The 23,584-nt window shown below is 36.8% G+C and overlaps 1 protein-coding gene across 1 annotated transcript; it reads left to right on the plus strand.

The window, feature by feature from the left end:
- The first annotated feature begins 16,725 nt into the window (after positions 1 to 16,725).
- Positions 16,726 to 20,792, plus strand: LOC106754407 (serine/threonine-protein kinase rio2-like). Its single transcript, XM_014636414.2, is given in 14 exon segments — positions 16,726 to 16,743; positions 16,856 to 16,916; positions 17,008 to 17,022; positions 17,025 to 17,182; positions 17,283 to 17,307; positions 17,310 to 17,367; positions 17,485 to 17,596; positions 17,711 to 17,784; positions 18,056 to 18,190; positions 18,451 to 18,584; positions 18,803 to 18,891; positions 19,428 to 19,549; positions 20,087 to 20,217; positions 20,565 to 20,792. Coding segments are annotated over 9 exon segments (651 nt in total). The 3' UTR covers positions 18,186 to 18,190; positions 18,451 to 18,584; positions 18,803 to 18,891; positions 19,428 to 19,549; positions 20,087 to 20,217; positions 20,565 to 20,792.
- The last annotated feature ends 2,792 nt before the right edge of the window (positions 20,793 to 23,584 follow it).

Genomic DNA, 23,584 nt, shown 5'->3' on the forward strand with positions numbered 1-23,584 from the left:
TGGTAAGAAAGTTTAATAGACTTATGAAAAATAATAGTCAACTTACTAAACATGCAAGTAACAACAAAGCCAAGAAAGCTTTCAGATCAAATGCAATTAAATGTTATGAATGCGGGAAAGAAGGACACATCAAGCCTCATTGTCCAGACCTGAAACCGAAGCAGAGAGCCAACAGAAGATTTCCTCAGGACAAAAAACAAAAATAAAAAAGGAGGTTACATAGCCTGGTAAAACAGTGATTCTGATTCATCAAGTGATGAAGATCATGATCGTGAGGAAGAATCAAATATATGCTTCATGGCAGGAACATCAATAACAAATTATGACAGTGATATAGAGTTCGAGAATGAACCAATTGAAGTGAAATATGACCTGTTGATAGATGCCTTTAAAGAGATTCATGCCGAAGCAATGCGACTGCAATATAAGGTAAATCGAATGAACTCTGAAAGAAAAGATTTTAAGTATAGAATTAATAATCTTGTTATTGATAATGAAAAATTGCAAAAAGAGTTAGACGATTCAGAGATGATGAATTTGAGAGTGATGATGAATTTTCAAGAATTGAATGGAGCTTTGTTATCTGCTAAGGATGTAGAAATCAAAACTGTTATAGTAGAAAAAGCTTGTGAAAATTGTCTTACTCATATTGAAAAGATAAATTACTTGACTAGCACGCTAGCTAAGTTTACTCAAGGTAGAGACAACTTAGATGTTGTTCTAAACTCATCTGGCAGAATTATAAATAGACAAGGAATTGGTTACAAAGCTCAATCTAACAAAACCAATGCTAGGAAATTCCCTGATTTGAATAAACCTGCTAGAAATGCATGTTTTTATTGCAATTGTATTGGTCATATTGTTAGAAACTGCTATTCCAGAAATGTTGTTGTTCCTAAAGGTTTATGTGTTTGGATACCAAAGGAACATGTAACAAGGACTAACAATCAAGGACCCAAAGTCAAATGGGTACCAGCAACCAAAACGTAATTGTTTTGCAGAATACACAGATAATACAGAATTGATCTCAAGGATGAATCATCTATGGAACATATCAGAAATCTTGAGTGTCTACAATTGGTAAAACTATATCTATCTGTTGCATCATGCTTATATTGATTGGTTGTTGCTGTATGATTGTGTGTGTTGTATGCTTAATTGTCTGATTGATTGAAACTGTTTGAAAATGATTTTCATAATTCGTAGTCAACTTCCATGTTAATACATTCGAGTACTTCTTGAATGTGTCTCTAAACACACCTCTTGTAAAAATCTTTGTGTCGGTAAATGGTCAACATTATGTCAAATCAACTTAACCGATCTCTGGTTCTTATAACTGTTTCAAAATACAGAGTACCTAGTCTTATTATAATAATCTTTTTGCGCCTTTCATTTTGTCTTCGCGGGTCAAAACAATTCTTTTGAATTCTGTGTCTTGAAATCTCTCAAAAATCCTTCTAGTCCTGGAAAGAAGGTTTCAAGTATCTCATCATCATGGAACCCTCAAGTTGTGCTGGTAATCAAGAAAGAGAAATGCGATCCCACATGATTAGGAAACCTGATCCTATGGGTTGGATCAGTGATGAAGAAAATCGTCAAAGCTTTGTATGTGGTTCCTTCAAAACCATTGTTACACCAATGGGCATCAACCTGGACGTATTCAAGAGAGAAGGATTCATATTTCCCTACTGGCTGGAGAGACAAGGATTATCTGACTTCATTCAAATGAAGGGAAGCTGGTATCCCGACCTTGTCAAAGTTTTCTATCATAACTTGAAAATTGAGAATGGTGACATGGTTTCAATGGTGAAAGGCATTGATATTCATCTAAATGATTAAATTTGGAACGTAGTGTCAAACTTACCCATTGAAGGTGCTCTTTCACACCTGTCTTCAACTGAAATAAATAGCGTGTTGTGCAATAAAAAGGCTTATCAAGATTGGCTGAGATTTCCAGGAGTATATTCAACTTAATTCATTGCACATGAGGGATTATTGAAAGAAGAAAAGATTCTCGTTGATCCTTTGGCAAATGTCATCTTGCCCAACAAAAACTAGAATGATCGCATGACTGATAACGGATTAAAACAACGTTATTTGCTATGTGATTTTAATACTAAGAGCACCCTTTTTCATTTAGAAACTTGCTTGAACTCATGTGTTTTCAGTAAATTGTGTGAATAAGAGAGTTGAGGTTGATTTTAACAAGTTTCTAACAAATTCGCCTTGTTTTGATAGAGATTGAAGCTATACTAGAAGAAAAAGTGAAAAGCCAAGAAGATGGAGCTCAAAAGGGGTCAAAAAGGCACCAAGAAGGGAGAAAACCCGAAGCCTAGGCAATAGGAACGAGAAACAGCGAATCTCAAATCATCGCTGGTTGCCCGGGCGATGGACCCGACGCCCGGGCGATGGACCCGACGCCCGGGCGATGGACCCGACGCCCGGGCGACGGACGCTGGAAGCTTGGGCGTCCTCCCTGCGACGCTTGAGTGTGATTTCACGTGGATCGGGCCCTGATTCTGCTCTGATTTAATTCTTCTGGATCGGGCCGCACTTTGGGACGTGTCTCGCACTATTTAAAGGACCCTGGGGCTCTAGGTTTTGCATCCCTGGGAGAAGAGACCATAGAAATACACTCCTAGCCAATTCTTAGTCTTTCCATTCTCTCTTTTCTTCCATTGTTCATAGAGTTCCTCCATGTCTATGGGGAACTAATTTCTATTTGTTGTTGGGGAATGATGTAACCTTGTGAACTCTCATGTATTTGAATTGATTCTTAATTCCATATGCTTATTCCATTAATTGTTAAAGTAATTTATCTGTTCTTATTGCTTACTTATAAAAATAGAATGATTTGTGATTGCATGAGTGCCAACAGGTTCCTTTCAATTCAGGTCCTTGTTAAATTACTCCTAAGGGTTATATTGCTCAAACATGAGGGTATGGGTCTTAGTCGTCTTAACCTCTTGATCTTCACAATCTTTTTACCAGGAATGCTAGGAATTGTATGAACTGGTAATTAGGGACAGACTTATTTACCGAGACATCGGGTTTAAGTGTTTTAGTGAGGGACGTTGGCATTCATGAATAAAGAAGAATTCTTATATACATGAGAGGGAACTTGGTGAAATCTACCCCCAACAACATACTCATCTCATATCAATCAACCTCCATTCATCTTTGTGCTTTTTTGCTACTGATCAATTTTACTTTGCTTTATTTTATTTTCTTTGCAATACAAACCCATGATCTCTTTTACACTAAGGCTAATCTTGTTTTCACACAACTGTTCAGCGCCGAGAGTCCTCTAGGATACGATACTTGGTCTTCCCATTTTATATTACTTGTGCGACTCGGTACACTTGCCAATTTGCCCCAACAAGTTTTTGGCGTCGTTGCCGGGGACTCACGATTTAAGCTATTCTATTTGTGTGATTCTAGATTAATTTTGGCTTTGTTTTATTTTATTTTTTTTTTCCAATTTTATTTTTATTTTTCAAATCCCCAATTTCCATTTTTTATTTTTTGTGCTAACAATATTCTCTAGGTTTTGTTTTGTGCAGGATGCAGGCAATGCAAGGAAATTTCAACCACTGATGGGGATCTCACCCAAGCATAAGCCAAGGTCAATATGGACAGGCTGGAGGACTATTCACTAGTCCACCACAAGCTGACAGCATTGCAAAGCTTGAAGAGACTCTCCAACAGTTCCTAAGAGACTCTATCTCGTTTCGGAAAACTATTCAGGCCTTATCACAAAATATAGTGGCTCAGTGCAAGCTTCTAAGTCAGATGCTGATTGAGATCACAAACAACCAGAGGTCTCGAAAGGATTGCAAAGCAATGGTTACTAGAAGTGGCCAAGTGGTAAATGAGAGAGAGGAGAAAGAGAGACTTAGAGAATATGAGAGAAAAGAAGAAGAAAAAAAGATGGATTGAGAGAAAAAGAAAAATATGAAAAAGAGGGTGAAAAACAAGAGAGTGAGAGGAGAGAAAAAGAAAAAAAGAGTGAGGAAGAGAATGAAAAAAAAAAAAAAAAGAAGTTTTTGAAAAATCCCTTCCTTACCCAAAATCCTACTCTAGGAAGGAAAAAGAAAAGCAGTTTGAGCGCTTCATGGAGATCTTCAAGAAACTGGAGATCAATATACCTTTCTCAGAAGCCTTGCAGCAAATGCCCTCATATGCAAAATTTTTGAAGGAACTCCTCTCTAAAAGAAGAAAGTACATTGAGGAGGAAACAACTGAAGTACAAGGAAACTGCAGCACTATCATTCAAAAGTCAATTCCTCCCTAATTAAAGGATCCAAGAAGGTTTACTATCCATTGCACTATAGGGAACATCGCCGTGGGGAAAGCACTAATTGATTAGGGAGCCAGTATTAATCTGATGCCACTTTCCATGTTTGAGAAGATTGAAGGCTTGGAACTTAAGCCTACCAGGATGACTCTCCAACTAGCAGACATATCTCTAAAATATCCTTACGGGGTGGTAGAGGACGTGTTAGTAAAGGTAGACAAGTTCCTGTTTCCTGTTGATTTTGTTATCATGGAGATGGAAGAAGATGTGAATGTTCCTCTGATTCTTGGGAGACCTTTCATGAAGACTGCAAGAGTTCTAATTGATGTAGAAAATGGCAAGCTAAAAGTAAGAGTGCAAGACGAAGAAGTAAATTTTGATGTCTTCCAAGCCATGTCTCATCCAAGAGATAATCAAGATTGTTTCCATCTTGATACTCTTGACAAATTATGCATGATTCAAGAAAAGGAGGTATGTGATGTTCCCTTTCTAGAAGAAACTCTTGATGATAATTATGAAGAAGTGACTAGGGAAGGCTTGGATAATATTGAAGAATTAAAAGAAAGCCCTTCATTGAACTCAGAAGAAAAAGTCAAGGAAAGAAAACTAGAGTTGAAAATGTTACCTCCTAACTTGAAATATGTGTTTTTAGAAGAAGAGGGAAACAAGTCAGTCATCATCAACAACTCTCTCTCCCCCAAGGAAGAAAAAAAATTAATAGAAGTGCTCAAAGCCAACAAAAGTGTTATTGGATGGTCAATCTCAGATCTCAAAGGCATAAGCCCCACTTATTGCATGCATAAAATATTCATGGAAGAAAACTACAAACCAGTGGCTCAACTGTAAAGAAGATTAAATCCAGTGATGAAAGAGGAAGTAAGAAAAGAAGTACTAAAGCTACTTGAAGCTGGAATTATTTATCTTATCTCTGACAGTACATGGGTAAGCCCAGTACAGGTTGTGCCAAAAAAAGGGGGAATGACAATTATCTACAATGAGAAAAATGAACTCATTCCCACAAGGACTATTATTGGATAGAGGATGTGTATTGATTATAGGAAACTAAACAATGCTACAAGAAAAGATCATTTCCCTCTCCCTTTCATGGATCAGATGTTGGAAAGATTGGCAGGTCAGGCTTTCTATTGTTTTTTGGATGGATACTCAGGGTATAACCAAATTGTGGTAGATCTGAAAGAGCACAAAAAAAACAGCTTTTACTTGTCCTTTTGGAATTTTTTCCTACAGAAAAATGCCATTTGGATTATTTAATGCCCCAGCCACTTTTTGAGGTGCACGCAGGCCATCTTCGCAGATTTAATAGAAAAATTCATTTAAGTCTTCATGGATGATTTCTCAGTTTTTGGCAATTCCTTTCAACAGTGGTTATCTAACCTAGATGTTGTACTCAAAAGATGCACCCAATCCAACCTTGTCCTCAATTGGGAAAAAGGCCATTTTATGGTTACAGAAGGCATTGTCTTGGGTCATAAAATATATTCCAAAGGAATTGAAGTGCACCGAGCCAAAGTAGAAGTCATTGAAAAACTTCCACCACCCACCAATGTGAAAGGAATTATAAGCTTTCTGAGACATGCAGGTTTTTATAGGAGGTTCATCAAAGATTTCTCAAAAATTGCAAAGCCACTTAGCAACCTCCTTATGAAGGACGCCCCTTTTGTGATGGATGTAGAGTGTCTTAAAGCCTTTGAGATCTTAAAAGAGAGACTAACTTCTGCTCCTGATTGGAATCAAAATTTTGAACTCATGTGTGATGCTAGTAATTATGCCATAGGAGCAGTTCTTGGCCAAAGAAAAGAGAAGGTCTTCCACACCATTTATTATGCAATTAAAGTTTTAAACGAAGCCCAGTTGAATTATGCTACCACAGAGAAGGAGTTTCTTGCTATTGTGTATGCCTTGGAAAAATTTAGATCATATCTCATTGGGTTTAAGGTGATTGTCTACACTGACCATGCGGCTATAAAATACCTTCTAGCTAAACCAGATTCCAAACCACGATTGATCAGATGGGTGCTTTTACTACAAGAATTTGATGTGGAAATCCGTGACAAAAAGGGAATTGAAAATGTAATTGCTGACCACTTATCCCGGCTGGTGAATGATGAAGTCACATGCAAAGAGACAAAAGTTTGGGAGTCCTTCTCAGATGAGACGCTTATGTATATTCAAGAAAGGTCGTGGTTTGCTGACATGGCCAATTTCAAAGCTGCAGGAGTTATCTCAAAAAATCTCACTTGGCAACAAAGAAAAAAATTTCTGCATGATGCTAAACAGTTTGTTTAGGATGATCCTTACCTCTTCAAAATTGGAGCAGATAATGTTCTGAGACGCTGTGTAACTAAAGAAGAAGGGGAAGGAATTTTATGGCACTGTCATGACTCACCTTGCGGAGGACATTCTAGCGGAGAAAGGACAGCCGCAAAGGTACTGCAGTCAGGATTTTACTGGCCAACTCTCTTTGAAGATGCTCATAATCATGCCATGAACTGTGATAAATGTCAAAGAACGGGAACCATCTCCAAGCGTCATGAGATGCCAGTGCAAGGCATTTTGGAAGTTGAAGTTTTTGACTATTGAGGTATAGACTTTGTTGGACCTTTTCCACCATCCTTTAACAATGAATATATATTGGTGGCAGTCGATTATGTAAGCAAGTGGGTGGAAGCACTGGCGTGTCCCAAAAATGACGGCAACATTGTCATAAAATTCTTAAAAAGACAAATTTTCTCCAGATTTGGAACACCCAGAGTACTCATCAATGATGGAGGATCGCACTTTTGCAACCACTAGCTTGCGAAAGTTCTAAAACATTATGGTGTGAAACACAAGGTGGCCACACCCTACCACCCTCAGACAAACGGGCAAGCGGAAGTCTCCAACAGGGAAATCAAAAGAATCCTAGAAAAGACAGTCACAACTTCAAGAAAGGATTGGTCTCAAAGGTTAGATGATGCCCTTTGGGGATACAGAACTGCAATGAAGGCAGCCATTGGGTTGTCTCCCTTTCAAATGGTTAATGGAAAAGCCTATCACTTACCCGTGGGGATGGAACAAAGAGCATTATGGGCATCAAAATTCCTGAATTTTGATCCTCGAGACACTACAGAAAAGAGAAAAAGGCAAATTATTGAGCTAGAGGATATGAGGTTGCACGCCTATGATTCTTCTAAAAATTACAAAGAAAAGGTGAAGTACTACCATGATAAGAAGTTGGTCAAGAGGGTCTTCACTCCAGGACAGCAGGTGTTGTTATTCAACTCCCGACTTAAACTTTTTCCAAGAAAGTTGAAGTCGAGGTGGTCAGGCCCGTTCCTCATCAAAAAGGTTCTTCCACATGGAGCAGTTGAGTTGATAGACCCATCTGCTGAAGACCCACAGAAAAGATGAATAGTTAATGGACAACGCCTTAAGCACTACTTGGCTGGTGAGGTGGAGCGCCTCTCCACATTCATGCAGCTGGTTGATGTGACATGAGCCTAGTGGGGTCAAGCTAGTGACATTAAAGAAGCGCTTGCTGGGAGGCAACCCAGTGCTCTGAACCTTTACTTTTTACTTTTTAATTTTTAATTTTGATTTTTATATGTGTTTTCTTTTATTTTAATTTTTATTGTGCTCTGCTTGAATGAACTGAACTGATTTGATTCAACTATGCTCTATTTTGTGTGATAAGTTTGCCTTTTGAAAATTTTAGTGTTTGATTGAAGTTGAGATGACGCATGATGATAAATTTGTGAGGCAGGTGCTTGAGATAAAGTTTGATTAAAATACTAAGCAGGTTGTTTTTCTGAATTTGAGAACTTGTGAGTTTACCTGTGTGAGTTTTGAGATTCAGAGTTGTTCTTAAATAATTGTTGTTACTTTGGAAACATGAATGATTTTACCCAAATTTTCTGTGATTGAACTACTTGCCTGCAAGTTTCATATGATCAAGGCCATCTTTTGTTATCCCTTATTCTTTTGGCCTTCAAAATATTTTTGCCCACTGAAAAGAGAACAATTTGTTCTAACCTTCGAACCTAGAGCCTAATATGTCTTGAAAAACCTTTTTGAAAAATCTTTACCTTGAGTTAAGTTGAGAACATTTGATTAGGTACTGATAAAGGTTCAAGTTTGGGGTTACCAGGATACAAACCACCTCTTTAGGCAATGAGCAGTCAAAAGGAAAAGTAAGAAAAAGACAAAAGAAAAGAAAAAGTGAGAAAAGAAAAATTCAAAAAGAAAAAGAAAGAGCTCACTGCAAGGGAAGGTTGGGAAAAAGATAAGAGAGTTGTTCTTGAAAGATGAATTCATAAATGTCTTTCTTAACTCAAGAAACTTTGCTGACCAGAAAAACCAATTTCCTTCTTAGCCCAGCCAAGTTACAAGCCATGAAAAGCCCTTGTGATGACGACCTGTTTGTGAGTATGTTTGATTATGGTTAAATAAAAGGCAAAATTAATTTGTGTGACATTGTGACAATAGAGAGAAACACCACACCACACACTTGTGAGTTGAGTGAGACACTTTTGAATGCTTGAGAGATATATTTGAGTGCTTGAGTGAAACACTTCCCTTGGTGAGGAATAGTTCTCTGAATTTCTGATTGCATCTCTGCTTGGTTGATTGAACACTCTTAAGGATAGCACCTGTTGAAAATGCATTGAAACATCTGCACATCTTGACTGAAATCTTATGCTGAAATTGAGAAAAGTGATTCTGTCTTGAAAAAGGTTGAGTCATTGTAGTGATTGTTTTGAAAAGCTGAGTTGCAGTTTGTTTGCTTGAGGACAAGCAAAGTTCTAAGTTTGGGGTTGTGATAACGGATTAAAACACCATTATTTGCTATGTGATTTTGATACTAAAAGCACCATTTTTCACTTAGAAACTTGTTTGAACTCATATGTTTTCAGTAAATTGTTTGAATAAGAGAGTTGAGGTTGATTTCAACAGTTTTCTAACAAATTCCCCTTGTTTTGCATCCCTGGCAGAAGAGAGCATAGCAATACACTCCTAGCCAATTCTTAGTCTTTCCATTCTTTCTTTTCTTCCATTATTCATAGAGTTCCCCCATGTCTATGGGGAACTAATTTCTATTTGTAGTTGGGGAATGATGTAACCTTGTGAACTGTCATGTATTTGAATTGATTCTTAATTTCATATGTTTTTTCCATTAATTGTTAGAGTAATTTATCTGTTCTTATTGCTTGCTTATACAATAGCATGATCTATGATTTGCATGAGTGCCGATAGGTTCCTTTCAATTCAGGTCCTTGTTAAATTACTCCTAAGGGTTATATTTCTTAGACATGAGGGTATGAGTCTTAGTCGTCTTAACCTCTTGATTTTCATATCTTTTTACCAAGAATGCTAGGAATTGTATGAACTTGTAATTAGGGACAGACTTATTTACCGAAACATCGAGTTTAAGTGTTTTAGTGAGGGACGTTGGCATTAATGAATAAAGAAGAATTCTTATATACATGAGAGGGAACTTGGTGAAATCTACCCCCAACTTGGTGAATGGAGGTTGATTAATATGAGATGAGTATGTTGTTAGGGGTAGATTTCACCAAACCGCCGGGCGGTGGACCCCTACCGCCGGGCGGTGGCGCGACTTGAGGGAAACTGCCGGGCGGCATAAGTGTGACGTCGGGCGGTTGTCTGCTGGGCTTGGGCCTGTTTTTTGTGACGCTCCTCAGCTATAAATAGCCCTGTTGCGATTTCAATCTCATTCTTTTGACAGAAGAGGGCGGCCAGACCTACTTTCACTCTCTGGAGAGGATCTTTTGGATGCTTAGGCTCCATTTCTTCTTATTTAGGGTTTGCTTTTCCATTCTTCATCCATATTTCATCTCGATTCACCATGACAATGGTGAACTAAACCCTATTGTTGTTGGGGGAAACTATGTAATCTTTTGATACTCTTTTTTATTGAAACTCTTATTTATTTATATGATTTTCATATGTGTTGATTATTAATTGTTGGGTTCTCATTTGTGCTTAAAGCTTTTATCATTTAACTCATTCGATAACTGTTGTTTGTCTTTCTTGATACGGGGACGTACAATAATGTCATGAACTAGTGAGTAATTCCTTGATTAAGCAATACCACCTAGGGATAAGGGTAGGACGATCAATTTTTTTCGCTTTTGTTCTTTAATGCATTATTAATTGCTAGGGGAGGCTATGGATAGTAAGCCAGTAATTAGAAATAGGCTCTTTTCGCCGAAGGATCGGGTTAAGGGTAGGCCAAACAAGTTGCATAACAATTAGATAATCAAGCAATTTAAACAAGAGGAGTAAATAAGAGAGAGCGGATAAGATGAAATTGTAAACCCCCAACAACTACATTCATCCATAGCTTTCTTCTCGTTAATTGAATCAGATACTTTTGCATATTTATTTTGTGTTCTTATATCCAATCAATTAATTTTTATTTACAAGTCTTACGATTTTAATTCACACGAACGATAAGGCTTTTCGAGTCTCTTGGGAAGAACGATATTGGGTTTTTACCAATTATATTACTTGGAACGATCTGGTACACTTGCCAGTGAGTCAACAGAAGCGCGCCCATTTCAAGCCAGCAAATTCCATGCTGAATCCAGGTCAGCAAGTCACATTGAAGAAGCTTTCCTTGCAGACGTTGGGCCACCTAAGGTATGGGTTGGGCGCAAGCTAATTCTGGATGCCAAAAACCTTCACAAATCCAATCCGGAAGTCAACCTTTCTTTGCCTTCTTTTTGCACTTTTGTTTTCTTTGATCCAAGGGTCTTTGGCTGGTTAGTCTGTGATGTCCTATCCTTATTGGACCCTACAAAACAACAAAATAATTTGTTTTAGTTAAGAGAAGAAGGATTAGTATAGCTAACTTTCCATAGTAGTAGAATGGTGGGTGATCCCTCTTCTTCTTGAATTCTCTTTGTCATGGCTCTAGTAAGAGGTCCAATGTGATTCTTTGATGGTCTTCCATCAGACCCTCCCTCTTAAAAAGGATTTGTCCTCAGATCTGCTTCATCTTGTTGATCATCTCGTGTGAAAGCAATTAAATCACAGATGTTAAAAGTAGGACTGACACCATAACTTTCAGGAAGATCTAATATGTATGCATTATCATTTATCCTTTTGACCACTTTGAATGGACCATCTCCTCTTGGACTAAGTTTGGACTTCCTTTGAGAAGGAAATCTTTCCTTTCTCAAATTAAGCCAAACTAGGTCTCCTTCAAAAGGCATTTTTCTATAGGCAAATATACCAAAAGGACATGTAAAAGCTGTTTTCTCTTGATCTTCAGGATCTACCACAATTTGATTATATCCAGAATAACCATCAAGGAAGCAATAATATGCTTGTCCATCTAATCTTTCTAGCATCTGGCCCATAAAGGGTAAGGGAAAATGATCTTTTCTGGTAGTTGTATTAACTTCCTGTAATCTATACACATCCGCCACCCAGTAACTGTTCGCATAGGAATTAATTCATTTTTCTCATTGTGAATTACTGTCATTCCTCCTTTCTTTGGCACCACTTGAACTGGACTTACCCATTTACTATCAGATATTGGGTATATAATTCCTGCTTCTAGTAACTTCAACACTTCCTTTCTCACAACTTCTTTCATAACTGGATTTAATCTTCTTTGTGGTTGAGCCACTGGTCGATAATCACTCTCCATAAGGATCCTGTGCATACAATATGTAGGGCTTATTCCCTTAAGATCTGCAATTGACCAGCCTATAGCACGTTTATTTGCTTTTAAGATTTCCACCAATTTTTCTTCTTCTTTTGGAGATAATAACTTACTAATAATGACTGGCTTCCCTCCATTAGCTTCCAAAAATACATACTTCAAATGTGGTGGTAGTTTGATGAGTCGATATTTTATTGATTTCACTTAATTTATTGTGCTAGAATTAATCAGGGAATTGTGCTTAATTCTCCGATATATTTCTGTTTTTACTGATTGTGCTTAATTTGACCAGAAATTTCAATTTTAATTAATTTGAATTTTCTGAGCTAATTATTTGCATTATTATTTGCAAGGAAAATTTGGAAATACAATTTGGGATATTTGGAGGTTAAATGATAAATGTCAATTGGGCCCAAAGGTGGAGGTTTATTCATGATGTGTAGCACAAGATTTTAATTTGGAAAATGCATTTTATTTTCTTTTTGAAGCACTGTTGCCACTCGGCCCACACATGGCACGTCCCACTTTTGGAATTGCAATTGAATGGATTTCTTTTAGCTTTACACAAGGAGCTACCACGGTCCTTCAAGAAGTGAGCTGCCACATTTTGGAAGGGTGCAACAAGCAATTAAAGGGCTGGATTTAATTCAATTAGAGACTCCAGCTGGGAGGTGCAACAATAAACTTGGAGAAGTGTCACGGCCCATGGGAATGTATAGCCCATTTTTCCTTTTATTAGGCAACACGCTAACTCATTAAAGTAGAAAAGCAATATCACGTGGTTTCATTTAATGGTAAATTATCGAGGGCTTATTACCGAAGGCCTAGTGGCCGTGGGTAAATTAGTTTTACCGAAGGAACCGAGTGCGGATTACCGAAGGCCTAACGGGTGTGGGTAAATTAATTTTACCGAAGGCCTTACCGAGGGTGTGAGACCGTCGGTAAGTTTCTCAGTCATTAAACCCAAAACTAGGTTTCTGTCCCCCCAATTTCATTCTTCGAGCCAAGTACTCTACCCAAACAAAAAACCCTCGCCCACGAATTCCCCCAAATTGGTTGCTCTGAACCAAAGTTGTCTCCCTCGCCCTGGTTGTGTTCGCGCAAAACGTTGTCTTCCTCGCCACAGGTCGCTTTCTTCGTCGTTCGCACAGGCAGTGGCAGACCTCCCACTTCGGTGGCGCTTCCTTCTCTCCTAGTAGAGGCGCTTCGTTCGAGGGTTTGTTCGAGGCTAAATGTTTCCATTGGTTTGGGCAATTAGCAGAGTTTCCATCTATTTCCTTCACGCGTAGAGGTAGAGCTATTCCAGAATTGGTAAGTGTGTCGTTTTGCGACTTCACAAATGGGCGCTGTTGTGATGCCATGTTTTTCGATTTCGTTTTGCAGGAGTGCGTAATGGGGTGTCGAAGGTCGAGAAGCGCACTCTAGGGCAACGGTGTGAACATTGTTCCCTTTTTTCCTCTACCGTGGTCTTTGGAGGCTATCTTCGTCTTCGTCTACAGTTTGTAGTGTGGAGGGGGAGGTAAGTTCTTTGTCTGTGAATTTAAATGATTTTGCCAAAAAGGATAAGTTACACGTTTGTTTTGTTCCCATTGCTCTGCCAAAAATGCTTTTTGTGTTGTACAAGGATCCTTCAGTATCAGTTTTTTCTATTTTGGCAGTATAGTTGTTGAGTCTGCTGTTAGAATTTAAGAAATCATTCTACTATATGTCATAAGTCGTATGTAGAAAACCTCGTACTAGTTAAATATTATAATAGAAATAACCTTTTCTTTTAATTATCCCTTCTTTCTGTCTTCATATTATTCTTCTCTATTATTGTTTTTGCCAGTTTTCTTTTTTCTTTTCCTGTCTTTTTTAATTATTTTTGCACAAGATTATAGGCATTCCCAAACATAGTGCAGTGACAGTTTTGGTTGTTGTAATCCTTAGGTTCTCCAACAAATGTAGTTTTATTTTTCTCTACCTGAGTCTCTCATACATAGTGTCATAGAATTAAACTAAAGTATTAATATCCCTTTAAATGGAAGTGCCAAACAAATGGCTCTTCAAGAGAAGAATAAGATCACATTTGTAAATGGTAACCTTCTTCTGCAAATCCTCGGTTTAATGCATGAGAGCGCAGTAAAAACATGTTCTGTGATCTCATTGTGGCTTCTAGACATCTGTATTCTGCTACTGGAAAGCACCTAAATGGAGGCTTGATGATAGTCATATGAAACTGCTACAGCTGACACTGCTCAACTGATCCATGCACTGAACACCAACATAAAGCTGATTCTGTTCTGCATATCAAGCTATTTAATAACTCAAAGTCTTCCTTTAAGTTTCACATACCTGCATTGTTTAATCCAACAAGCAACAAATATACTGAAGTTTCAATTCAGCAAAAGAATTAGTTCATTAGTGTCAATCAAGTGAAATGAGAAAATTGTTAGTTCTAATTGATCATCATCAATGAACTAAGCTTGTCAAACTATATAGCAGCACCAGAAAACCAGAAAACCCAATTGGTCAAGTGTGATGAAATCTGTTTTCAACAGTTTGGATAAACTGAAATTTGCACCTTCAAATGTTAAAACCAGTTGAAACAAATGTTTCAAAATTCTTTTTGATCTTTGGCTTTGCCTTTTCAAAACAACAATTGTAGAGGCATATTGAATAGCACAAACCAAATTCAAGAAAATGGACTTTTCAGCATGGGAAGCTAAAACAGGATTCTGCTTAACCAGGTAAGCTCTCTTTTCTCCTTTTTTCTGTTTGGATTTTTCCATTTCCATTGTTTGAATAGTATGTTTGGATAATTTTTCTGATTTGAATCTTCTCTTAAAAATTTCATGTGTTTTTGTGACACCGATATGTTAAGTGTTCTATAACAGTATTTGGGACTACTGATAGATTATGGGTGGATGTGGTTTTTTGGTGGACCAAGTTTTGGCTTTTTCTTTCACCGTCTCTTTCTAAACTTTGTTAAATATATTTGATGTGTACAATGTTCCATAATAAGTTGTTCATATGAAGAAGTATGATTCTGAAAATAATAATAAAAAAGAATGCCCATTATTTTCTATAAATAGAATAGCGGAGGAGGAATTAAAGAAGTATATATTCTAGAAATGAGTGATATGGAATTATTTATTTACTACTTTCTATATATTGTAAAAAGTAAAAAGTTGTCACAATCTCTATTTATATATCTATTTTTAGGTGATTTCCTATGTAAAAGTCATACCATAAAGTCTTAAGACACATTATGTTTACTGCATTATTTTGAGACATAATCCAAGGGTTTTTTATAAATCTCATTTTTTATAAATTTTTATTCACTCTTTAATAGAAGTTCAATCTTTAAATATTATGATCCAGTCTTGAATTTAAGATTCAAAGAGAACTGAATGAAGAGGGAGGAGAGGATTTAAAAAAGAGTGAAAATACAAAAGGTCCTATCAAGAAGCATGGTAAAATAAGAAGATGAAGAGCTAAAAAATAAATTGAAAGAAAAATTACAAGAGGAAGAACAAAAAAATATAAAAGAAATTAAAAATCAAAGTCATTTCTATTTTTTATGAGATTTTAAAATATTGTAGATGGATTAAGAATGGTCAGAATCTCCTAGAAGTTCAGAAGGTGATGACAGAGAGGTTAAAGAAGCACAGGTGCATATTAAAATTCCATTGACGTTCCAAATATGTTTAACACATGATTAGTTTGTTAACATTCTATCATTTCACATTCTATATTCACCGGTACATATTTTAAATTTCATTATGGTTGAACTTTTGTCCTCTCTATCTTTATATCTGCGTATCTGCATATGCTTGAATGTTTGATAGCATTGGCTCTTTCAAAAGGTTTGAAGATTTCTTAAATTGCAATTTTAGCATCCCACAATTGATTTTATGTCAACACTACAAAAATAATACATTTTAATAGGGGTTATTTTCCGGCAGTTTTTGAAACCCGAAGTAATTCTGGCGGTTTATAACGAAAAACCGTCCCAAACATTTATTTATTTTTTTTAAAATACTTTTTCAGACTAACTCTTCAGTTCCTCTTCGTTTGGTGGGTTCCTTTTCATCTTCTCCTAATCCTATAACCCCTTTTCAGTTCAAAACTCCTCCGTAGAACCTTAGATTCCACAGATCCCAACTTCTCAGGCTCTCCAATGCATTCGCGCCTCACCCGCGGGTTCAGATCCTCCTCGTCCTCCTCCACGCGACTGACGCTGTCCACCAGCACCGCTCGTCGTCACCGTAGAAGCACAAGCGCAGCACAACACGGCGCTCGGAGAGCTCGGACGTAGCACCGTCGAAGAAGAGGTTTTTCTGGCGGTGGGTGACGACATGGGAGGGGGAGAGCAAGCTGGTGACACGGCGGTCGGCATTGGCGTCTGCAAGGCGCAACTTCACTTCGACCTCTATTGGGGAAGAAAGATGGGAGACTGAGGCTAGGGTTTTACGAGGAAAGGCCGATACGGTGCACCTTGGAAGCGGGATCTTCACCGCCGCGACCCAGCTGGCGGAGGAGAAAAGTGGTGCCAGCAGGGGCGGTAATGGTGGCAGTGGTGGCGGAAGCGTTGCGTCGGCGAGCTTCCTTGACTTCTTCTTTGTCTTCGATCTTGACTTCGATTTTTGTTGGCTTTCTTCTTAGCACTTTATTCCTTGGGTTTATTGCAGGAGTTCTCTTTATCTCAACCGAAAAGGTTGTACTGTGAAAAGGATTGGTAAGCTGTGAGAACATGTTGTTGAGAAGCATAGTACGTGAACTCAAGGAGACGAGAGATGGAATAGGTAGCACATCTAAGCGGGTGCAGATGCTGAAAGAACAATCTGATCATATTAGTCTAGGTATATTGAATTTCTTTTGAGTGGCTGTACAAAGGAGTGTTTGTTGCTGTTGGTCGCCAGATTGGTGTTGGAAAGGAATCTGGTATTTTAGTTAATATTCTTCTAATTTTGTGCTCTTCATTCAATCACATTTCATTCATTTTTGCTAATTACGGGCATTTGTGCTCTGGTAGATATATTTGAGGTTGCCGCGAAGATGGAATTGTTTTGGCCATGAAGTTGCATAGACTTGGTAGAGTCTCTTTTAGAGCTGTCAAATCTAAGCGTGACTACTTGAGACATCGAAGTAGTTATAATTGGCTCTATTTGTCTCGCCTTGCTACCCTTAAAGAATTTGCTTTCATGAAGGTTTTACCTTCCTCCCTATGTCTATGTAGTTGCAGTATACTTGAATTATTTTATTTTTTGTTTGATTCTATAGTCACTTACACATGGTTTGCTTGAGCAGGCTTTAGAAACCCATGGCTTTCCTGTTCTGTTGTAGAACACAACAGACATTGTGTAGTCATATCACTTGTTCAGGGTTATCCTCTGTAGGTGTCCTTCATTACCTGTGCTACTTTTAAATTTTTTTTCTTTCGTTTGTTTTTATTTAGCTGGTTTTTGGTTAACAATTGCTTGCTTTGTGTATTTGGTTTTTTCTAATGTAGTGTACAGGTGAAGCAATTACAGAATCCAGAGTTTGAGACAATTATTGGTCTAGTTGTTCGGTTGGCTGAACATGGCCTTATTCATTGTGATTTCAATGAATTCAATATCATGGTATGCTTTGACTTGTCTGCATAAGGACCAAAAAGGATTCTAAATTTTTTTTCATTAAATGTAAGACGGTTGGTTTTCAAATCTAGTTTACACTTGGAGTTCCATTTGTTGTAGATTGATGATGATGAAAAAATTACCATGATTGACTTTCCACAAATGGTATCCGTGTCACACCGAAATGCACAGATGTAAGTGTCTCCTTGTATGTCTTTCTCATAATTTTCTTTTGACTTGTTATAACAGTTCCTAGCTATCTTGTCACTTTGCTAACTTTTGTTTTGTTATTTGGTAATGTAGTTTACAAAATTTCTTACTATAGTTCAACATGCTTCGTCCCTGTGAAAGACTTTTTTTTTTTGTAATTTATTCATGTATTAAATCATTTATGCAAATACATGTCTTTATATTTCGCTATTTGATATTCTATTTGAGAAGCTTGTTTTGACTTTAATTGTACAGCAGAGAAACTTCATTACAGCTGGCCTGGCCTAATATAGTGCTAATATATGACAGATACATACAGATGAAACTAAAACCAACCTTCAATTCGCAAGTAGAGCATTGCGTGTCACAAATTATGCTCAAGTGAATGAGGTTTCGTCTAATCCATTTCCCTTGTTTTTAGGGCTAATTTATTTTGATTTTTTTCTTTATTTTTTGTATTGCTTGCAATTTCAAAGTTGTTTTCTCTATTACTTTCTCTTGTCTAATAAAGTTATTCTTCATATCAAATATATTTTCATTGCATCTTCTCTTGCAGTCCGGTTCCATTATTAATACATAGATGCTCTTAGAATTTACTTTAGCAGTGCAGTTCTGCCTTCTGTAGTGATGTGCATCTCTTTTGTTCACAGATTTTGACCGATGCTGCTTTATTAAAGTGCCAAAAGAACCTATCTCAGTACCGAGAAGCTTCCCGTAGTTTCCTATCTCAGTAACCTCTCTTATCATAGTTCTGAAGTGAATGTTACTCGCTTCTCTTCTTCTGGTAATTCCAATTCGCCGTTTCTCTTCTCGTAGAATTAGGATGCAACAATATTTCATTGGATCAAATATCTACTAAGTTAATTCACTCGCGTATACTTTCGTTGTAACGGAAAAAGAACCGATTAATGAGATTTGCATTATTTTTCCTCGCTTACTGTGCTACAAGAAACGGTGTGGTGATTTCGTTTAGTGATAACTTCTATTTCTAATTATTTGCAGGGGAATTGCTGGCCTCTGGCTCTGATGGTACGACCTTGGTTAAGGAATTTTAGCTTAAGTTAATGTAATGAGGCAAAGCTGGTGTACATGTAAGATTCATTCTTTGATGAACTGAACTTTTTGAAGTTATATATTCTTGACTTAAACTTTATAAGAATGAAAATGAACGTGTCTGTAATATTGTTCTCATGTGTTTCGTATGCTTTTAATTCAAATTTCTCTGATCAACGTTGTTATGGAATTGCGTAAGTTCTGCTGGTATCCCTTTATGTTTGATGGACTTCAACCCGATCTTAATATTAATGATGAAAAAGCTCCATTTGAGTAAGCTCTTATTCTAGATACTATCTGAGTGCCATTATCCGTTTGAAACATTGTTTTGTTTTTTCTTAATCAAAACAAAGAAAGCTACAACTATGCAACATTCTTAATACAATTAAAAGAAAAAGGAAATACAAAAAGTTAGTGTTGAATCCTATTTCTAGTTTTATATGAAGTTTATAATTGTTAACTTTTACAGCTAAAGTATTTAATTTTCTTGTGTTTAAAGTTATGAACATTGACTTTTTTTGTTGGTTAATATTAAAGTTTTGGTACTATTATTTTCTTCCTTTTCTGTTTCTAGCTATTTGCTTGAATCCTGTGGGAAGTTGCAACTGTTAGACAAGATGATGGTGAAACTCAAAGAGCAAGGTTATAGAGTCCTTATATATGCTGGACTTGCTTGAAGATTACTGCTGTTACAGGGTAAGCCAGTTAGTTATACGACAGCATGCTATGACGTGATATAAAAGAGAAAAATCTTTTAGACTGTTTGTGAGTGAAAAATAAAATGAACTTGGCCTGAAGAAATTTACATGCATGGTTGTTGCAAAACTATTAAAATGGAATACGATTTACAAGAGAAAAATAATTAGCCCTGTCTACTTTCAAACAATGGCTGCACATGTTTGACCTGTTTTATAGTATTTTTGAAGAACGGCCAAAATTTCAATTGTTATTGGAACTAATCATTGTTTTGTTGGAAAGCCACTTTAATTTCGGTTAACCCTAACTCATCATAGTAGTGGTCTGTTTGGGGGCTGCGAATTGCAGCATAATTGGGCAAGTATTAGTCTCATACTTAAGAGATTGGCTTAACGAGAGCTTATCAATTTTCGAAAATCCTCATTTTAGGAGCTGATTTATAGTGTTGAGTCCTAAGACCAATTTCTAAGAGTTTTGAATGTGTCCATGAAGTAATTGGTAAGTTCTCTGAGTACTGATTTTGTGTCCCATACACAGGTGTTCTCAATGCTTGATACCCAAAGTCTGTGCTATGCATCAGCTACTTGTTCAATGTTCAGCAAATGTGCTAAAGATCCTCTCTGCTATACAAATCTCAAGAATTTCTATATTCCATAAATAATGTTTGCGTAAGTAACTTCCACTTTCTATTATGTTTAACACACTTTATTATTTAATATTTAAGCATATAATCAAAATCAATCAATAAGGTGGATTGGACTTTCATCTATAGAAAATGTTGTTTTTTTAACTTTCATAACTAGTGGACATTTTAAAAGTTACTGTTGTTTTTTTAACTTTCATAACTAGTAAACCTAGTTTTAAGAAGCAAAATGAAAAATAATAAGAAAAAGTAAAATAAGAAGTAATATATTATTTATGACACTAAACTATCATGATGTTATGTGTATAAAGATATATATCTCTCAATTTGATATGTTTCAATTTTATATTTTTATATTTCTTTTTATGACAGCTGAATTCATTACAGAAGGATGGATTTTGAAGAAATTTGTACAGTTGCATTAAGTATGCATCAATTTGAAGCTCTTGATCATGGGGAATAAGATGCTCGTATTAACAAACATCTTTCTTAGTTATATTTTGTTTTTTACTTATATGAACAATTAGATGTATAAAGCATATTAACATGTTGAATAATGTAGTTTATTTTATATATAATATTCTGTATTAGTTCATATTATTTCATTGTTTGTGTGGTTAATAAAATTATTTTGATCATGATGCCATTTTATCATCAAAAACAAAAAATTAATATGCACACATTTCCGGCGATTTCGTGAAAACCCTTGCAAGTACCGGTGGTTTCGTGAAAACTCCTGTAAGTATCGGTGGTTTTTCAAAACCCCCATTAGTACTGGCGGTTTTCAAACCGTCGGTAAAACCGTCAGTAATTGTGATGCTAGTTTTCTCAGGAGTTTCTGCAACCGCGGGAAACGTATTTAGCGGGGGTTTTAATCCCCGATAACGTAAAAAAAAACCCTGGTAAAATTAGATATTTTTGTAGTGTACCATGGCTTTATATCTTTCTCTTGTGATGGTTTTAATATAATGGTTAACCTGGTTATTTGTAAAATGAATTTATAGAGTTCATTTTAATATAATGGTTTACTTGGCTCTATGTGGCAATAATTTTTGTTATTATGGTTGATATTAAGTTAAGAAATTGCATTTAATTTTATTTAACAATTGTAATTAAATTTTGTTGCAAGTCTTGGTTGCGGCATGGGTGGAATTTTTTTTCCCTTTGTTAAAGGAATCCAAATATTTTTTTTTTATTAATTACAATTATGATAGGTATTTTATTGTATTGTTATTTCATAGTTATTTTATTTATATATTGCTAATAATTAATTTTATTTCATATACAAGGTTAATAATCAAATCCTTACAGATTTTCATAAAAGAATAATTATTTATTTTTATTTTTTTATTCAAATGGTCCCATTTATATATACTTGTTTTTTATTGTTTTTTATTTCCTTAACTTTGTTAATCCCTCTTATTACAAACTTCGGTTCCTTCACAGTATACACCAGCAGGAGGACTGAAAGCTTCACTTTATGGTTTAGGCACAGAGGTACTTTATTGGCATTCTGTTTCCGCACAGAGGTCATTACTGACGGCTTCTGGCTGTTTCCGAGGGATTATGACCTTTGGTAATGCCCTTCATTACTGTAGTAATGGAGAAACACTCACGGTCTTTTTGGAAGCTTCACGACCAACTTCCTGTAGCACGTTGCAGCGGTGCACATAGCAACATATTCTTGGCAGGCCTCATTGTTGGAAGAATATTAGTGTCCTAAGGTTACAGCCCATGAGCATTGGGAGCCTCCAACATATTTCTTCATTCAGCAGCAGACGCAATCCGGGGTGTGCAGCGAGAAAAGTCCAGCAACTTGGATAAAATCATGCAGCAATCCAGTGAGGTGCAGGTGGTAATTGAAAATTGGAGAAAGCAGGCCTTCATCTAGACACAAGGGATACATTCAAATTGGAACATGCGTCCAGCTACCACCAAAAAAAGGAGATGTTGATGAGTTTTAGAAAGGGGCGTTGATTATTCTGGCCTTGGGGGATTCAGCAAGTGCACGTTAGTAGATTCATCTTGGGCCCATCGGAATAAATTTTTGCAAGTCCAGCAAGGCAATTAGCACACGTTCAGAGGCAGTTTGGACACGGAACCCTAGAGATAGAAAAATTCAATTATCCACGTACTTTAATCTGGCATACCTCACTCATCCACGTCAGTTGACAAACTGACTATAATGTGCCACGTAAAATGACCACTAACGCCGTTACAAATAATTTAACAGAAAGGATCCAATTGATGCAATTTTGATAAATTTAGGATCCAATTGAGATTTTCAGAAAGAAAGGGACTAAATTGAGATTCCACGCGAAAATAGGGACTTGGTGGATGATTAAACCTATTTTCTTTTATTTTAATGTTGTTTGTTTTGTTCAATTGTGTTAATTTAACTGTCATGTTAGCTTAGGTTACTTGGTTGGTCATTAATAAAATTGCTTTGTTTCCTTAAGATTTTCTTGGATTGTTCTTGTGTTTCTTTTGCTCTGCCTAACATTCTATGAAATCTGACTGTGTTCTTGCAATGGGTATACGCTTAGTTGCCCAATTGGTGATTGTACCTTTGCTTAGTTGGTCGATCTGTATAGATGTATTGCATTCGCTTAGTTTGCAATTTTGAAGACCGAATTAACCTTCGGTTAGTTGGGTGATTCGTGTTGGATTTGGATTAGAGTAGTGTGTACCTGTTGTTAATCTATGATTGGAAGCATAGTGATTGAGTTAATGACCAACCGTTTTCACATTCCTTTTTTACATTTCTGTTTACCTTTCTGTTCGCATCTTTGTTTACATTGTTGTTTGCATTCATGTTTCGACTTTGTTTATCCGCATTCACAAACCTTTCAACAACCCCCCCACTTTGTGTTTGACCTAATACCAGAACCACAGTTTGGTCCTTGAGAGACGACCTAGGAGTCACTTCCTAGTCTATACTGCATTTCTAAATTGAAATCAAATTTGTGTGGGTTGCGACAGCCCATCAAATTTTGGCGCCGTTGTCGGGGACCGACGATTCGGTTTTAGGTTTTTTGTTGTGTTAGTGTGTGTTGTGTTTTGTCTTGTGTTGTGAGAGTGATGTTCCGTTTTGTGTGTTCGTGATACATCCAGGGGGATGTGTTGGAGATGTGCCGTGAGATTGGAGGTGATTTGAAGCTTGGAAGGCAACTGGAACCAGTGGAACAGTACCGGCAGCAGCTGTAGATCTGAAGGCTTTTTTGGAACAGATTTGGCTGGAGAGTTTTGGAGTGAAGGCAGCGGATTAGAAGTGTTTGTGGTGAGTGGAGGTGGAGTCTAGCTTGGAGAGATGATTCACAACTCAGAAGGCTTCCCTAGAATGGAAGAAAGTTGCAATGGAGATCAAGCTAGGAAGAGGACTCTTGGAGAAG

Source organism: Vigna radiata, unplaced genomic scaffold (genome assembly GCF_000741045.1).
Source record: "Vigna radiata var. radiata cultivar VC1973A unplaced genomic scaffold, Vradiata_ver6 scaffold_108, whole genome shotgun sequence".
In the NCBI taxonomy this organism is placed as follows: domain Eukaryota; kingdom Viridiplantae; phylum Streptophyta; class Magnoliopsida; order Fabales; family Fabaceae; genus Vigna; species Vigna radiata.